Source organism: Lactuca serriola, chromosome 8 (genome assembly GCF_051521515.1).
Source record: "Lactuca serriola cultivar US96UC23 chromosome 8, Lser_US96UC23_V15, whole genome shotgun sequence".
Taxonomy (NCBI): domain Eukaryota; kingdom Viridiplantae; phylum Streptophyta; class Magnoliopsida; order Asterales; family Asteraceae; genus Lactuca; species Lactuca serriola.
The window spans coordinates 205293533-205311351 of NC_136415.1; the positions used below are offsets into that span (position 1 = coordinate 205293533).

Genomic DNA, 17819 nt, shown 5'->3' on the forward strand with positions numbered 1-17819 from the left:
ATTGGCAGCCAATTATCAACAAGTTTCAATCCAAGCTCACGAGATGGAAAGCAAAAACATTATCTTTTGTGGGGAGATTAACTATTATTACTTATGTATTGGGAAATCTTCCCACGTACTATCTCTTGCTTTTTAAAGCTCCTCTAAGTGTAATTGAGAAGCTTGAAAAGATACGAAGATCTTTCTTATGGGGGGAAGCGATGAAAAAATAATATACACTGGGTTTCGTGGGAAAAGGTCACTAACCCTAAAGAGCTGGGTGGTTTAGGTGTTCGTTCCATAAGAGCTCTGAACATTACACTACTGGTTAAATGGTGGTGGAGACTGAGGAATGATACATCAGCTTTGTGGAGAAATATTATATGTGGAGTTCATAACTTATTCAACAAACCTGAAGACTATCTTTGTAAGAAATCTCTCGTTGGTGTATGGAACAACATAGCAGGTGTTAAGAATGACTTGGAATCTATGGACATGAGTATCAATGATATATTTAGACATTGTGTCAAATCTGGGGACAAAACTCGATTCTGGAATGATATTTGGATTGGATCCTTAGAATTAAAAAATATATATCCAGCTATTGATGATATAGAGGCTCAAAAGAGATGCATGGTGAATGATAGAATCAACGAAAACGGTGTTATCAGTTGGTGTTGGAAGTCCAACCCATCAAATTGTAGGTTGCAAAACTGCCTATCGAGCCTAGTTCAGGATATTGAATCGGTTCAGCTGCATCATGGGTCGGATTATACACATTGCTCTATTTCCCTTGATGGCATCTATAGAGTTTCGATCCTCAAGCATTTAATTGACCACAACCATTTTAGTAATTTCTCTCATGCTAAGACTAGTTGGTGTAAGTTAATTCCCATAAAAGTTTTAGGCTTTGTTTGGAGAGCAATGCAGGGCCGTATGCCTTGTGATCTGGCACTTAGTCACAAGAATATTCCTATTGATTTCATGTATTGTGGTTTTTGTGTAAATCAATAGGAGGATGCAGATCACATACTCATCAATTGACTGTTTGCTTGTCTGGTTCGAGGAAAAATCCTCAGGTGGTGTGGGATTGATGATATGACAGTAAACATAGTGGGTGAGTTCATTGATTTTACATCCAAATGGGGAAACTGTTTAAATCGTAGGAAAAGATTCATTGCAATTTGTTATGGGGTGTTATGGGTTCTTTGGAAATCACAGAACAACAGACTATTTCAAAGGTCTGTATGTTTCCTACTCAAGTGGTTGAGAACATTAAGTCGTTAGTTTATCTATGGATCAAATGTAGGGGCGTTACAAGTTGGTATCAGAGCCTTCTCTTATTCATCATCTTCGTCTTGATATTGACACCTTTAAATCAAGCGAACTAGCATGTCTTGTGTTGAAAGATGTTCCATTCCTCTCCTATTGAATGGATGCATAAAGTCAATCATAAGATGTGATTCATCGATTGAGTCATCATGATGTCTCAACCATGTATTATGAGCTTCTAAAGATGTCAGAGGTGGCTTTTTGAGAAAAAGAAGTAAAAGAGCATATGACTTCCTTTCATGTTTGAGAACTTGTCTCAACCTTCTATAAATAGATCTGAAGTTGTTCGTAAATAGTGTTTATTTCTTAAAGACATCACTCTGGGATAAGTTATTTTGGATCTTTGCATTTTTAGTTATTTACAAAATTCATTTAGTATTTTTTATATTTAAATCTTCAATAATTAATAAACATAAGTTTCAAAAAAAATTAATTATTAAAGTCTAGGATCCATGTTGTGAAATAAATAAATGGTTAGGTGACCTCTATCCCATTTATTTAAATTCAACTAGGTAGATATCGAGTATTAATTATAACCTGTTCTATAATTCCTAACATTTGGGACTGCTAATAACAAAGTTTAATAGACATGTTTGATCACATCTAAGCCTCATATCTTTATTGATTAGGTGACCTTTATAACAATAGCTTTCGGATCAAATCATCTAATTTGAAGAACTTGTGTAATTGGCCTATAACTAGGTTATAGAAATTGGGATATAACCCGACCATCAAAATATAACACATAACGGTTAGGTGACCTTTATCCTACTAGCGTATACAAGAGACAGGCGAGTGCTATTCGAATAAGATTGTAAAGATTTGAGTTTAAATAAGGGGTCATTGATGTTTTTCTAATTCTAGTTTAAATAACATATGATATCATAGTTATTGCGTGTATCTAATAAGCCATCTCATACTTGTATATAAAATAACATTTTAGCAACGATCTTTCATAAAATCCAATTTTATATAATTAACACGATAAAAAATTTAAAATTAATATCTTATATTAAGTTGGGATGTTTGAGAGCTAAAGAACATTTATTAACCTTTTAATATAACTTTCCTTTTATAAAATAAGGTTTCAAGTTTGATAAGTCTCTAAAATCTCAATTTTAAACATATATAATTTTAATCCTGAAATTTATTATTAGCTAGTTTAACGATAAAACTCATTTTATTTTAAAATATTTTTACCATCTTATGTTAAAAGATAAATTTCATTAAAACCAAACTCCATGTGATCTTATTTATCTTCAAAATATTATTTTTCACGTGAGATCTAATTTAACAATTATAAACATAATATCAACAAAAATATAAACAAAACAAGCATGCAAAAGATATATACATAAACCAACTATAAACTAATAACATTTCGTGAGACATTAAAAAAATACCAAGTCCATTCCTAAAGGATATTACGGGGCAAAAAATCTAGTAATGTCTTCATGGTCCCACTTATTTCAACACCTGGTAGCAAGCTTATTATATATATATATATATATATATATATATATATATATATTCCTATCTAATAAAAGAATAGTCTTATTCTCCTCTTGACATGTGCCATCTTATTAAGCCTCTTAATTAATGCATATTGTATTCTCTTTTTGTCATGTGTCATCATATTATATCTCTTAATTAATGCATATTGTATTCTCTTTTTGACATGTGTCATCATATTATATCCCCTAATTAATACATGACATTTCTAAACCTATTCATTCTCCATTTCAAATTTTAAATTTTAAATTTCCCACTCTAATTACATTAAATTAATAACATTAGAATAAAAATTAAAATAAGCTTAACACAAATTATAAAGTGATATCATTTCACATTTTTTTAAATCAATGATTAAAATTTATATAACTAAAAAAATCTCTTAATTAATAATTTATTTAAAATAATTGATTAATAATTTCTAGATTTATTTTAAAATTTTAATTAATTGTATAACCGTGGTTCCCACGGGTTATAAACTAGTAATCCTAATAAAAGACTCCTAAGGAGTACACGTGGCCCTTTTTAGACCTCCTTCATTCCGCGTGTTCATTCCACAAATGTGTTATCAACGTTTTCCCGCCCATTGCTTCTTTGATGAATCCATACAAACTCCTACAAATCAGCAATTCGGTTACCATATTCAACCTGCATTAAAATTCAATTTAAATATCAAACATTATGATTATGATATGATATTGCATAAAATCAGCAATGTTTTTTTTTTTAAATTACTTTATCATTTTCCAAATATATATGCTTCATAATAGGAATCAAATCGATTACAATTTTATCCCTAAAAAGTTTCTAAGCTTTGCCGTCTTTATTAGTTGTTTCGTATTCGTATTCATATCTAAACCCAAAAAGACTCTGCAATTCTGGTAAAGCATCCTGTTTCATTCTCTACGTGTAATTCTAACAAATTGTGTGTTCTTATTTTGATTATTTATATATTCTTCTCCTTCTGTACATTTCTTCTCTATAAACTCTATACAATATACTAAATGATATTGATTATAAGGACATCCTACTATTAATGATGCTTAGACCAGTATCCTGTATCACAACCAAAGACATATTTTCTACTATTTAGTCTACATCATTTTTTGCTGAAAATGACAATTATGTCCTTTTATTTTATCTTAGAATAAAGCTGCCATTCTTTTTTTTTTTTTAACAAAAAACATAAATTTTTGTGTTGTTTAATTCGTGTTTCTGTGTTATTCCATGACAAAAAATGACATTATATAATTTTTGTGACATTAATGATATTCCTATTAGGGCAACGTACTTTTGCATTTGGTTATGACATTAATCTTAATTTGTAATTGTGTATTTAAAATTTTCTGTTTATGTGTTATATTTTAATAAAAGTTAGTTTGCCTGTATTTTGTTGTAACATAAATGGACGGTTATGCCCTTCTACAACAAAAAACTGAAATTATTGCATTCTTCAATTTATAATTATGTGTTATTCAATGGCATTAATCCTAATAGGGAAACCTACGTTCGCATATGTTTATGACATTACTCTTATTTGTATTGTTTTTATTTTTTTTCTTTTTATTAACAGATCTGGACACTTATGCCCTTTTCTGTTACATTAAACCAAATATTGGCATTCCTGATAGGGCAACCTACTTTTGCATATGTTTATGACATTAATCTTATTTTGTAATTGTTTGTTTATTTAAAATTTTCTGTTTGTGTTATATTTTAATAAAAACTAGTTTATAACCCGTGGAAACCACGGTTATAAAATTAATTAAATTTTCTTAGTGAAAGTTCAAGAATTATTAATTAATTCTATTAAATAAATTACTAATTAAAAGATATTTTTTTAGTTATATAAAATTATAATTGCTAATTTAAATAAATATATGAAATATTATATCAACTATAATTTGTATTAATTTTATTTTAATTTTATTCTAATGTTATTAATTTAACTTAATTAGAGTGAGAAATTTAAAATTTGAAATTTGAAATGGAGAATTAATAGATTGACAAGTGGTATGCATTAATTAGTGCCCTAATATGGTGACACATGGCAAAAAATAAATAAAATATGTATTAATTAAGAAGCATAATATGATGACACATGTCAAAAGGATATTAAAACTATTTTTTTATTAGAATAGGGATTAGTTTTCCCATATTTTGTTGTTACAGAAATGGACAAATATGCCCTTTTATAACTATAAACTGAAATTATTGCATTCTTCAATTTATATTTATATGTTATTCAATGACATTAATCCTAATAGGGCAACCTACTTTCGCATATGTTTATGACATTACTCTTATTTATATTGTTTTAATTTTTTTTTTCTGTTTATGTGTTATATACTAATAAAAAATATGCATATTTTTTTATTAACAAATCTGGACACTTTTGCCCTTTTGTTATTACAAAACTTGTATATAATCTCCCTATAATAGCAATAAATAAATCTAATGATCCTTCTCTCACTATCACATATACCCCAACAACCAATTATAGAACAGAAGAATGTAATAAGGGCTAACAACATACAACTTACCCAAAAACCATAAAATAGACAAATTATCTAATCAACATCCTTCCTTTAAGCTCTCCATTCCCCAGCATAACAGGTATCATACTCTTCCAATATAAAGATATGTTAGAAGTAATATTATAATGATAACAGTAGCATTTGCTCTTGAAAATGCAAAAACAACATAGTGTTAATCAAAACCACATCCCTCCTAATAAAATCATTAATTCTTTGGATTAAACCGTCAAAAACACAATATTCATATGTTAACCAAATCAACTAAAAAACTACAGAAATGATTTTACACTACATATGTTTTTCAATACCATACATTTTAAATCCTTTTTCTTTTTTGTATTTCAATTTAATCTCCAATTTTGTCATATACGTTTATAGTTTAAGTTGATTTTAAGCTAAATTTCTTTGTAGATTGAGCTTGTATTCACAAAATATGGAAGATAAATCATTAAAATAAAGTTATTTTTAGTTTTGAATATATATAAGACCAACAATAATCTCCAAATTTTTAGCATTTTCGATTTTCAAAATTGAAGAGTTATTTTCGATGAAAATTTTCAAAGTACCCGATCTTTTCAAATACATCGGTCTTCATTTCCGTTTTCCAGAGAACGACTTTAAGCTATCATTTTCAAACAGAATATTCCTGCATATTGCATATTGAACATGTAAGTGATTATATGTAAATATTCAGATTTTTTTACAATAATGAAGAAATATGAACAATAGATGGAGATATGTGTTGAATCTTAGCATCATAGTTGGATTAACACTTCAAATTTCACTACCTTGGTTGTGATTTGTAATCGACACCAACAAAAGGTGTTTAATCTAAGGTGTTTGAAATAGAATCCGTTTGATTTATCTGCATTTGATCCAGAGGCGGACTCACAGTGGGGGCAATGGGGGCAGCTGCCCCCACAACAATATATATATATATATATATATATATATATATATATATATATATATATATATATATATATATTAAAATATCTCTTTGAAATTTTTTGAAAAAGAATAAAAAATTAAGGAGGGTAAAAGTTGTAGTATTGGTGGCTTTATTCGCACAGTCAAAAGATAAGAAGGATAAATAAATAAAAAGAAAGCATGCCTCTTTTACTTCTCACTTCTCACGACAACAAATTGATTCTGCTTTATTTACAGACTTATAGTTTTGATTTTTGTGTTTGACTTTACTTTCCATTGATTCACCCTTCATGCCAGGTAATATTCATATACTTTGTTTATTATTATTTTTCAAATTCAAATAATTGGGTTTTATGCCCTAGAATCTAATTATGTCGAATTGTAATTGATTTCACTTTCTATACCCAATACACATATCCACGTCCATAGTTTTCAAATAATTTACCTTTGATTGATTTTCTTTATATATATATTCTGAATTTCTGATACAATTGTTATTCATTTATTTGGGTGTTATTTTTAATTAGGGTTTATACTTTGTAATTATAAATACAGGGGAAATGGATAAGTTTATCATTAGAACTTCTACAAACATGGGGCAAAGCTCAAAAATAAGGCCAATTTTAGAAAAAACTACAAAAATGGGGCAAAGCTCAAAAAGAAAGCCAAATTTGGAACAAACTACGAACATGGGACAAAGTTCAAAAAGAAATTGTGAAGAAATTAATTTAAATGAGCTTCTTGCCGACCCTGGGACTCGAAGAAGAATGTCTAAATATAATCCTAATGATCGTGAGAAAATTCAAAGAGCCTACTTACAAAGAGGTCCTCATCAACCGCGTGGTCATAAGTTCCGTCAAACAGCTTTTGGTAAGACAAAAAGGAGATTTATTCGTGGTTGGTTCGATTTGGATTTATACAAAACTTGGTTAGAATACAGCGTGACGGAAGATGCTGCATTCTGCTTATATTGTTATTTATGTGATGATGATGTCGAAGCAAGTGATGGAAAATCTTTCATAACCGAAGGATTCAATAATTGGAAAAAGCCGGAAAGTTTTAAAATTCATATTGGTGGTCCAGGGAGTGCTCACAATCAAGACCGACAAAAATATGAAGATTTGATGAATCAAAATTAGCACATTGCGTATTCGTTTATTAAGCAATCTGATCAAATCAAAATTGAGTATAAGACTCGATTAATCGCTTCTGTTGATTGTGTTCGATACCTTCTACATCAAGGTTTAGCATTTCGGGGCCATGACGAGTCATAACTTTCAAGTAATCAGGGCAACTTTAGAGAGTTGTTGAAGTTTTTGGCGGACCACAATGAAGAAACAAGAAAATTCATCTTGCAAAATGCTCCAAAAAACAACAAGTTGTACTATCATAAAATCCAAATAGATATAGCATCGTCTTGTGCAATTGAAACTAGTAAGCTTATAACTGAAGATATTGGGGATGACTACTTTTCTATTTTGGTTGATGAATGTCGTGATGTCTCTACAAAAGAACAAATGGCACTTGTACTTCGATATGTAGACAAAAAAGGTTACGTAATTGAACGCTTTCTTGGGATTGTACATGTACCAAATACTAACTCTTTGTCCTTGAAAGCAGCCATTGATTTATTACTTGCAACATACAAGCTTACTGTGTCACGAATTCGTGGGCAAGGCTACGATGGAGCTAGCAATATGCGAAGTGAGTTTAATGGTCTCAAGAGTCTGATTTTGAGGGATAACAGCTCTGCATTTTATGTCCATTGCTTCGCACATCAACTCCAGCTGGTTCTTGTTGCTGTAGCTAAGAATCATGTTGATATTGCTTTGCTTTTCACTATGATTAGCAAGTTAGTGAATGTTGTTGGAGCCTCTTGTAAGCGTAAAGATCTGCTTCGTGAGAAACAAGCTAAGAAGATCCTAGAAGCAATAGATATTGGTGAAATTGAAACTGGTAAAGGGTTAAATCAAGAATATACTCTTCAAAGGGCAACCGATACACGATGGGGATCTCATTACGTAACATTGTTGAACATCAGTATCTTATTTTCTTCTATAATTGAGGTACTTGAGTATGTTGTTGAGGATTGTGGGAGCTCTGAGCAAAAGGCAGAAGCAGTCATATTGTTGGATTGGAAACAATCTTTTGATTTTGTTTTTGCGTTGATCTTGATGAAAAGTATAGTTGGAATTACTAACGAGTTATCATTGGCATTACAGAGGAAAGATCAAGATATAGTGAATGCTATGGAACTAGTTGGTATTTCAAAACAAAGGTTAAAGACACTGAGAAACGAAGGGTGGGAATCATTGGTCAAAGAAGTTTATTTATTTTGCGAAAAGTATAGTATTGCTATTCCAAAGATGGATGATGTATTTGTAGCTCGAGGTAGGCCTCGTCGTGTAGCTCAGCAAGTGACGAACCTTCATCATTATGAAAATTAGTTATTTAAAAATGTGATAGATTGGGTGCTTCAAGAACTTAGAAGTAGATTTAATGAAACCACTACTGAATTGCTACTTTGTATGGCTTGCTTGAACCCCGATGATTCTTTCTCATCTTTCAAGAAGGAGAAATTGGTTATCTTAGCCCAACTTTATCCCTCAGACTTTTCTGAAACAGACATACTTGTTCTTGAGAATCAGCTTAAAACGTATATTTTTTATATGAAATCTAGTGTTTATTTTTCTGGTTTAAAGGGAGTTGGATACCTTGCAATGAAGCTAGTCGAGACAAAGAAAAATTTCATTTACCACTTGGTTTATCGACTGATCAAACTAGTTTTTGTTTTACCCATCTCAACGGCTTCAGTTGAACGATCATTTTCAGCAATGAAGATTGTGAAAACTCGATTGCGCAACAAAATTGGGGACCAATGGTTGAATGATTGTTTGGTTACATACATTGAGAAAGAGATTTTTCAAACGATTCCAAATGATAGCATTTTGAAAAGATTTCAAACAATGAGATCCCGTCGTTGCCAATTACCGAGTACATGACAGGTTATTGTTTATTAGATGGTCATTGTTTAATGGAACTACTTTATTTGTATTTCCCTAGTTTATGTTCCTTTTGATCTCTTGGAAAAGACAAGTGGTTATCCGTTATCTAATTATAATATTAAAAAAAAATGTCTATGTTTTGTTTACTATAATAACTGTGGTTTAATTGTTGCTGGAAGATACCTGTTTGCAAGATAAGTAGATCTTTGTGTGTACATCTTCAAACCACTTCAAGTTGATATTTTTTGCCCCCTGTTTAAATTTTTTTTGGGTCCGCCTCTGTCTAGAAGTTCCTGGAAGTGGTTGGCCTTCATCATTTTAATCAGCTTTCTCAGCTTCTCCCCCACTCCCCTTATCTGGAAATAGCATGTGGGTAAATGCTCCTATTTCATGAAGCTTATTGCAAGCAGCTAAGCAAACCGCCTACATATCATATTACAAGAAAGAAAGTAACTGAATAAAAGATGTCAAAGTGAAGTATAGATTAGAGACAAACATAATAATCCAAAAGACATGACATGCCTGTTGTGCGATTCGCATTGAACAGCATACAGGTCCCTCAAGCATTTCAAAAGGTGCATTACAGGGAAGTTGAAGCCTGCAGGAGTATTCGGTTGACCCACCACCTGGCTTCTCAAGCCCTGCGAATGCCTTGGAGGATGCAATGAGGAAGCATCTACCTGATTTATTCAAGGAACAACCAGATTTACTCCATCAACTCGTAAGTTTTATTTTCCATTAAGTAGTGTCTGGATAGAGTGTTGTATAATGAATAAAGGATTTAATCTTAACAGGTTACTCAATTGAGTCCTAAAGTGGAGGTGTACATTCAACAAAGGCACAAAATATCAATATCTAATGAACCATCAGAATAATATCTTCCTTCATATGAATCTTCAAGTCCTTCAATTGAAGATCTTTCATATTCTTTCTCAATAACAAAAACAACATCGTCTATTGTGATACTTGTTTCAGACATATTTGTAGCAAAAACTATCTTTATCACCCCATTTTTTTGTCTTTTCAAATATTTGTCTCTACATGAAGAAGACAAAATAAATAAATATTAAAAAAGTTTTGTTTTTTTTTTTCAAATAATGGTATTAGTCTCTACCTGTTCTAAGCTGGCCATAGAGCCATGACATAAAAGCGATAAAACTCTATTTGAATCCCTCAAAAGATGATTTGCTTGTAAATTTTCCTTCTAAGAACTTATGTAATCTCACCCAATCATAAATACCAAAACTACCCCTTGCTTTTCATTCCCACATATACTCAATAATAGAAACTCAATGAGATTGAATCCCATGCATTCTTGCAATCAGGATTCCAACATGACATAGAATCCCGTGTCTGTGGACTTTTAAAGTCAGTATACCCAAGTGCCTCCTCAACAGCTGAGGCAATTTGGCTTTTCCTTTTTCTTATAAATTGTTTATTTGATTTCCATGTTCTTTCTTGACCATAATCATCGATTTGATTCTTTGCTGCCAATATGTATCCGGTTGTTTTGACACAAAGAAATCTTTTCCCATCCGTGTCGACATCAAAATCTGAGTATAAACGACAACATATGTATATAATCAATAGCGTTCATAAAGATATTAAGCAACAAAATTTATCTGTCAGATAACTTAGAATGGGACATACCATCAGGATAGAAATCAAGAATCCCCGAATCATCAGTTGTCATGAGTGACCGATATGAAGGTGGAAATGCATGGGCACTACATGAGCACAAATTAGATAAGATCATGAATAAAACCAGATCAACCAATGTAACCATGTTTCTAAAAAAGAAATTTAAGAGCATACCTAGTTTCACCTGACAAAATTTAGTTTAACTGTTGCTTAGTTGTGATAATCTACAGCCTGAAAAGAAGGAATGCTCACAAGAACGATCCCTAGCTACCATGTCTGAAAGAAGACCGTTTATGAAATTATCCGATATCTCACGCATGTAAGATTTTAATCTCTCCCTCAATGCTTTTGTATTCTCGGCTATCTGAGAAAACTAGAAAAAGACATTTCATATTGAGTAAATATATAATTTGAAAAGATACAAAATTGATAGCGAAAGATAGTAATATATCGTACTTGCACATGATGATCGGGTGATTTTTCGGTGTATGGTGACACAACATCAGAACCAACAGACGAGCCCTTCTGATTGTAAGCACTTCTACTCACAGGAAACAAATCGTCTTCTCTGTTACCACTCTACACGAATGATTTCTTGTAAAAATATGTTTGTGACAGCTATTATAAAACATTATGAATTTGTAAGAAATTAAAAGATAAAGAACCTTATCCTTGACTTCTGACAACATGTATCGAAGTTTGCTCTTGTGGAAACAAATCATCTTCTCTATTACCCTTCTTTTTCATCACTAACCTGTTTCCATTTTTCAAAAATTCAAAATCATAGAAACCAATATAATGATTTCTTGTAAAAATATGTTTGTAACAGCTATTATAAAACATTATGAATTTGTAAAAAATTAAAAGATAAAGAACCTTATCCTTGACTTCTGACAACATGTATCGAAGTTTGCTCTTATGGAAACAAATCATCTTCTCTGTTACCCTCCTTTTTCATCACTAACCTGTTTTTATTTTTCAAAAATTTAAAATGATAGAAACCAATATTATATACAATCGCCAAGAATGAGTTGTATATATCAAAAATGGACTCTTCTAGGGTCATGAAAGAGACTAAATTAATTTACATTACATCGTTAGTTACCTTTTCCATATTCACAGGATACCCTCCAAGTTTCTTAAACTCGTGCCTGTACACACAAATCAATAGATCAATAGCACTCTGATCAAGAATGATAAAAATTCAGAATTTGGACTTTCGATACACTTTTTTGGTAAACTCTAGCAATTTTTCATCTTTGTATTTGGTAATCATCAAAATTTCCTTGAAGCAAAATAGCTAAAATGAAAAGGCATTCAAACCTCAGGAATTTCCAAGGTTGGCATAGGCGGAAGAAAATCATTTCTACAGCTTTCTACTAGAGTGTTTCGATTAAATGTGTAGGAAGAAGCATGTACTGTAGGAGGAAAATGTACAAGTGTCTTGTGGTCTTTGGAATTTCTAAATCTTCTTGTTCTTTGCTGGTTCGTTTTGGCCTTTGTAATGACCGAAAGTCTTTAGAAGTGAAGAAAATTTCTCATCTTTTTTGGAGGTAGTTGAGCTGTGAAAATGACGTTCTTAGCATCATCGATTCTTTCTTTAGCCAGATCACTGTCAATGTGAAGAAACGAAAAAGTGAATGTGAGCACTTGATCTTATAAAATCATAGATTCAAGACCCCTTTCGTAAGATCCATTAAAACAAAGCAATCATAGATAAAAAAAACTTTCTCAAAGTAAAATCATCGAACAGTTATGCGGCATACCTTTTCACGCGCTTGTGCTTTGAAGCAATGAATTCCATTTTCAATTCAGGCGCTTCAAAAGAAGATAAAAACACGAGTTGCCCTGGCCCAGCTTTAAAAAATCCTTAGTGAGAATCCATTGCCCAAAGCGAAGAATACATAATTTGACAAAATTGACAAGCATTCCAACAGAAACGCTAAACTTATATATCAAAATCATGCGACATATGCTGAAAGAAGGTTGGGGACGGGGATCTAGGGTAGAAGGCTGGGGAAAGAAGGATATGGTGATTTGATGTATGGATGCACGGTGCAGTGGATATCGAAAGAATGAGAATATGGAGCATCAAATCTTGTGATGGCGGCGGAGGTTGTGAAGCTGCGAAACAACGGTGAGGGTAAAAAAGGAACCAACCAGAGATCACTTTTCCGGTAACGATCTCCTCTAGATGGATGTGAATGAACCCCTACAAACCAGCTCCGAAAATATCGTCATATTTCACTGCGAACTCTAAATGAAGCACTCGATGTAGGAAGGGGGAGGAAGAGCGGCCATGATTGTGGGGAAAAGAACACGCCTAGGGCAAAAGAGGGGAAATAGAGAGCGGGTTTTCTAATTTTTTTGGATTTTCTTTTCCCATTGTACTAGTTGCTAAAGAGGAGGTGTGCGCGTTTGTAAAATTATAAAGCGACATTTATAGAGGACACGCGTTTAAGATAAGCGCCCTCCATGTTTTTTTACGAGACACTAAATTTAGGGCACGCAAAATACGTGTCCTAAATCCTTTAAATTTATAGAGAGCTGACATTATTTTTAGGACACACTCTTTTGTGTATCGTAAATTTGTGCGTGTCGTGGTTTGCGCGTCGTTAAAGGGCTATTTTCTAGTAGTGATAATTGGAAAAATATGCCCTTAAGTGAATTATTTGTGCAAGTAATCTTGCAAAAGCAAGATTACAACTAGATAACAAGCACACATGTGACCATCTAGTTGACGTGTCAATTAATAACATAAAATATCTAAATGGTCTACATTGTGGATGAATTGGTCTACATTGTGGATGAATTGGTCCACATATATCCCCTTGAATTCTTTCTAAGAAACCAAGATTTTCATACCTAACTTTGTTCAATGATGGACGTAAATTAATTTTCTTTGAGAGCATGCAACACTAGACAATTCATTAGCTTGAAAAATCTTTTGTTTTTTCAAGGAATGTCCACTTGAAATTTTAATTATTCTAGGCATCATAATTGATCCAGGATGGCCCAACCACTCATGCCAAAATTTGAAGATGTTATCATACCTTTTATTTTCAATAGCATGAGATTCAATCATTCTAATATTTGTATAATACAATTCAAAGGACAATATGGGTAATTTTTCCAAAAGACTTTTCTTACCCGATATCATTTTTGTAATATTGAGATACTCTTTATCACCATCATTTGTTGTTTCAACATGATATTTGTTAGACCGAATATCCTTAAAACTTAATAAATTTCTTAGTGATTTGATGAAAATAATGCATCACCAATGGTAATTATTGTCCCTTGTGGTAATATTATATTCGTTCTTCCGGAGTCTTCAATCATTTTTGTACTACCTGTTATTGTATTAAAATTTGCTTCTCCAATTAATAAGTAAGCAAAATATTTGTCATTATTCAAAATGTTATGTGTTGTTGCACTTTCTGCGAAGCATATATCTTCGTCATTTCTTTTGCGAATATCTATATATCTCTTAAAAAACATAATAATAAGAAATAAGAAATATGCAACTTAGAGAAATAAAGTCATATTTTATTGCTTTGAGAAGAACCACCGAGATCTCTTCTCATGATATGAATATGATATAAAAATTATAAAAGACATTAAACAAAACTACATATTATTCTTGACTATAACAATGACTCTAGACAAACATAATGCAATAATCAAATGATACTAGAAAACCAACAATTTTATGATATGGCATATCCATCTCCTTTTATGTGAAAAATTGGGTACTTCCATCACCATCCATAGCACCTTTTCTCCCTTTCATGTAGGCAAGATAATCGTCAACATCCATATATCCCATTTCTAGTTGATCTTTGGAACAATAATATTGAACAAAATTTGTTTTCACATTTTTTTCCTTCTTTAGATTTTACAGAAGCTTGATAAAGATCAACAAAATGATTTGGAGTACGATATGTACGAGACCAGTGACCGGTCATTCCACATCAGTGATAAACATTTTCAACATCCTTTATAACTTGACCACTTTTGTCATTAGGATGTGGGTTTTTGTTATTTTCCCACTTCTGGTGGTTACTTATATTATTCTTATTGTTGGGACAATAATTATGATGGCCTCCACCACATCCACGAACTCGGCCACAACCACGGTTAGACCCACGACCATTATAATAAATGATGTCGCATTCATTTCATGGAATGGACTAGAACTGGCCAGACGTGATTGATGATTTTTCATTAAGAGCTCATTATTTTGTTCAGCCACAAGAAGACATGAGATTAAGTCATAATATTTTTTAAAACCTTTCTCACGATATTGCTGTTGCAGGAACATGTTAGTGGCATGAAAAGTAGAGAATGTTTTCTCTACCATGTCTTCATCAGTTATAGTCTCACCATAAAGTTTTAGTTGGGAAGTAATTTTGAACATGCTTGAATTATACTCACTCACAGATTTAAAATCTTATAGCCGAAAACGTAACCAATCAAAACGAGCTCTAGGAAGTATCACCATTTTTTGATGACCATACCTCTCTCTTAGATTATTCCAAAGATCACCTGGATCTTTGTCAGTGAGGTATTCAACTTGTAATCCTTCATCGAGATGGTGACAAAGGAAAATCATTGCCTTAGCCTTTTCTTGGCTTGATGCTTCATTTAAAGGATTTACATCCTTTATGGTGTTTCCAAGACCCATATCATCAAGGTCGATTTCAGTATCAAAGATCCATGATAACTACTTTTTTCCGCTAATGTCAAGAGCCATAAACTGAAGTTTGCTAAGGTTTGCCTTTGTGAAAGTACTAATCAAAATAAAGAGTTGTATTTCAGGGGATCGTTAGTTAAGAAGTATCATAAAATTACTTGTGAGCATTATATATGGTAACTTATATATATATATATATATATATATATACACACACACACCTGATAATGAAAAGAACAACAAGAAGTTGGTGCTCTATGGTAGGATTGTACTGATAACGTATTATAAAATATAATTAAATAACAAGATAAATTATAGAGTATAGAAACACATGAGAAAGAGAACTTTTATTCCAATACTTGTGATGAAATCATCAACATTCTAATACATATCTGTCACTATTTATACTAACAAAATAAGACGAAAAATGAGTTATAATATGAATGCACATTATGATGGTGCATTATTACATTCATAAAAGACATTGAAATAGTTGTTACTAATGCTAAATAATGATGGAGAGTTATGGGAGAATCCAATAGTCATACATAAACTAATATTTCATAACACAATCAACATAATTAGAAGTGTCAGGGATGCCTTACTCAGAACAACTTTCGTTTCTAATGTTTATTATTTAATCTGATGTAAAAATAGTTTTAAAAAAGAAGTTAAATTAATTTACTCAGTATCAAAATATAATAAGTTTTATTTGATGTTTAGAAAACTTTATATATACATGTAAAATGATCGAAAATTATGTCATATATATTATTAATTTCTTTTGTTTTTTAATTTAAGAGTTAAAGTATAATCCAGTTCACATTTCTTGTTAAAATCAGGATACTATATAAAATAGTTATTGAGTTTTTAAGATCGGGATTGTAAAATCTTACAAAAAAACAAAATTTTAACTTATAAATTCAAAACATGAAAAATATCTCTAACATTCAATTTTCCATTAAAAACCTATAATCAAAACATTAGTTGTAAAAAACAAAAATATATTAACGGTAACCGGTAAAGAATAAAAGTCATAAAGTGGTAAATTATTTTTTTTATTTTTTATTTTTTGATATTTTTAATTTTTATTTTTTCAAATAAATAATCAAGGGAGGGTTGGATCATATCGGTTCCTAATTTTATGATTTCATTTATGATCCAATGATCTTACATTGCGATCGTACCCCATATACGATCATGCTCATTTTTCATACCTAAACTAACACAAAACAGCTTATCAAAAACATATACATATACCGTACATTATATATATATATATATATATATATATATATATATATATATATATATATATATATATATATATATATTCTTGCAATCTAAACATTTAAAATTATTTATTACCAATATCAAAGCAATTCAACACTAGCTCCTAATATTTATATTTAAAGTGGAGATTCCAGTATTAAAGATACTTATATATATATATAATCGAAATGAGGTTATTATCGTTTAATCAAGTTCGAGCTGATCCTGATTCCTTCCTGTTACAAAACACATGTTCTAGAACAAACTATAAAATTCCACAACAAAACTTCAAGATTGGTCCCTTGTGACATCCCAAAAATCTTATAAATTTTAGAGATTCCAAAACAACCCTTTTTCTATAGAAGTGTTTACAAAAAAACGTGGTTCCTTAAACATTAATAAAAAAATCAGAATATCTTTCAACATAGTTTTCAAACATTCACATTATCAGAGTTTCCCAGAAATGATATGTCCAAAACACAAGGATGTGTACGGTCACGCCTTCACCTTGCTACGATCCACTAAAGTACCTGAAACCATAAACTAAAACTATAAGCATGAAGTTTAGTGAGTTACCCCAAAATACCGTTACATACAAATAATACACATAATAATAGCATGTAATGGGTCCACAACTCTATAGACTGGATTACCCCTGAGCCCACAGTATGAGTCTGGCATGCCCATCCTAGCCCTCAGCACATATCTGGCTAGTTCTCAAGCCCACACATAAATGTGGCTTGCACTCGAGCCCACAGCTTATGTATGGCTTGCTCCTTTAGCCCTCGGATTGGAATATAAATGATTAGCCCTCAATACGAGTCTATCATGCCTTGTCTGACCCTCAGCTCGTATCTGGAATGCTTGTGAGTTCTCAATATGAGTCTGGCATGACCTCCCTGGCTCTCAGCTCAT

At 31.5% G+C, this 17819-nt stretch overlaps 1 protein-coding gene and 1 long non-coding RNA gene across 2 annotated transcripts; one reads left to right on the forward strand and one right to left on the reverse strand.

Moving 5' to 3' along the window:
* The first annotated feature begins 6931 nt into the window (after positions 1 to 6931).
* LOC145067783 (uncharacterized) lies at positions 6932 to 9292 on the forward strand. Its single transcript, XM_079014832.1, has 4 exons — positions 6932 to 7346; positions 7695 to 8681; positions 8757 to 8872; positions 8993 to 9292. Exons 1-4 carry the CDS (start codon positions 6932 to 6934, stop codon positions 9290 to 9292), a joined length of 1818 nt encoding a protein of 605 aa, XP_078870958.1.
* Positions 9293 to 9382: 90 nt separating this feature from the next.
* Positions 9383 to 13291, reverse strand: LOC145069463 (uncharacterized). The gene is made up of 9 exons (XR_013689516.1): positions 12703 to 13291; positions 12260 to 12548; positions 12042 to 12087; positions 11813 to 11901; positions 11602 to 11690; positions 11393 to 11515; positions 11111 to 11309; positions 10946 to 11022; positions 9383 to 10848 (listed from the first exon to the last, which is right to left on the reverse strand). It is a non-coding gene; the product is annotated as an uncharacterized LOC145069463 (long non-coding RNA).
* Positions 13292 to 17819: the final 4528 nt, after the last annotated feature.

Coding starts and splice junctions, on each gene's coding strand:
- LOC145067783 (XM_079014832.1), top strand. CDS start 6,932: ATGGGGCAAAGCTCAAAAAGAAAGCCAAATTTGGAACAAACTACGAAC. Junction 8,682..8,756: donor TGATGTATTTGTAGCTCGAG/GTAGGCCTCGTC, acceptor AAAATGTGATAG/ATTGGGTGCTTCAAGAACTT. Junction 8,873..8,992: donor CTTTCAAGAAGGAGAAATTG/GTTATCTTAGCC, acceptor TCTGGTTTAAAG/GGAGTTGGATACCTTGCAAT.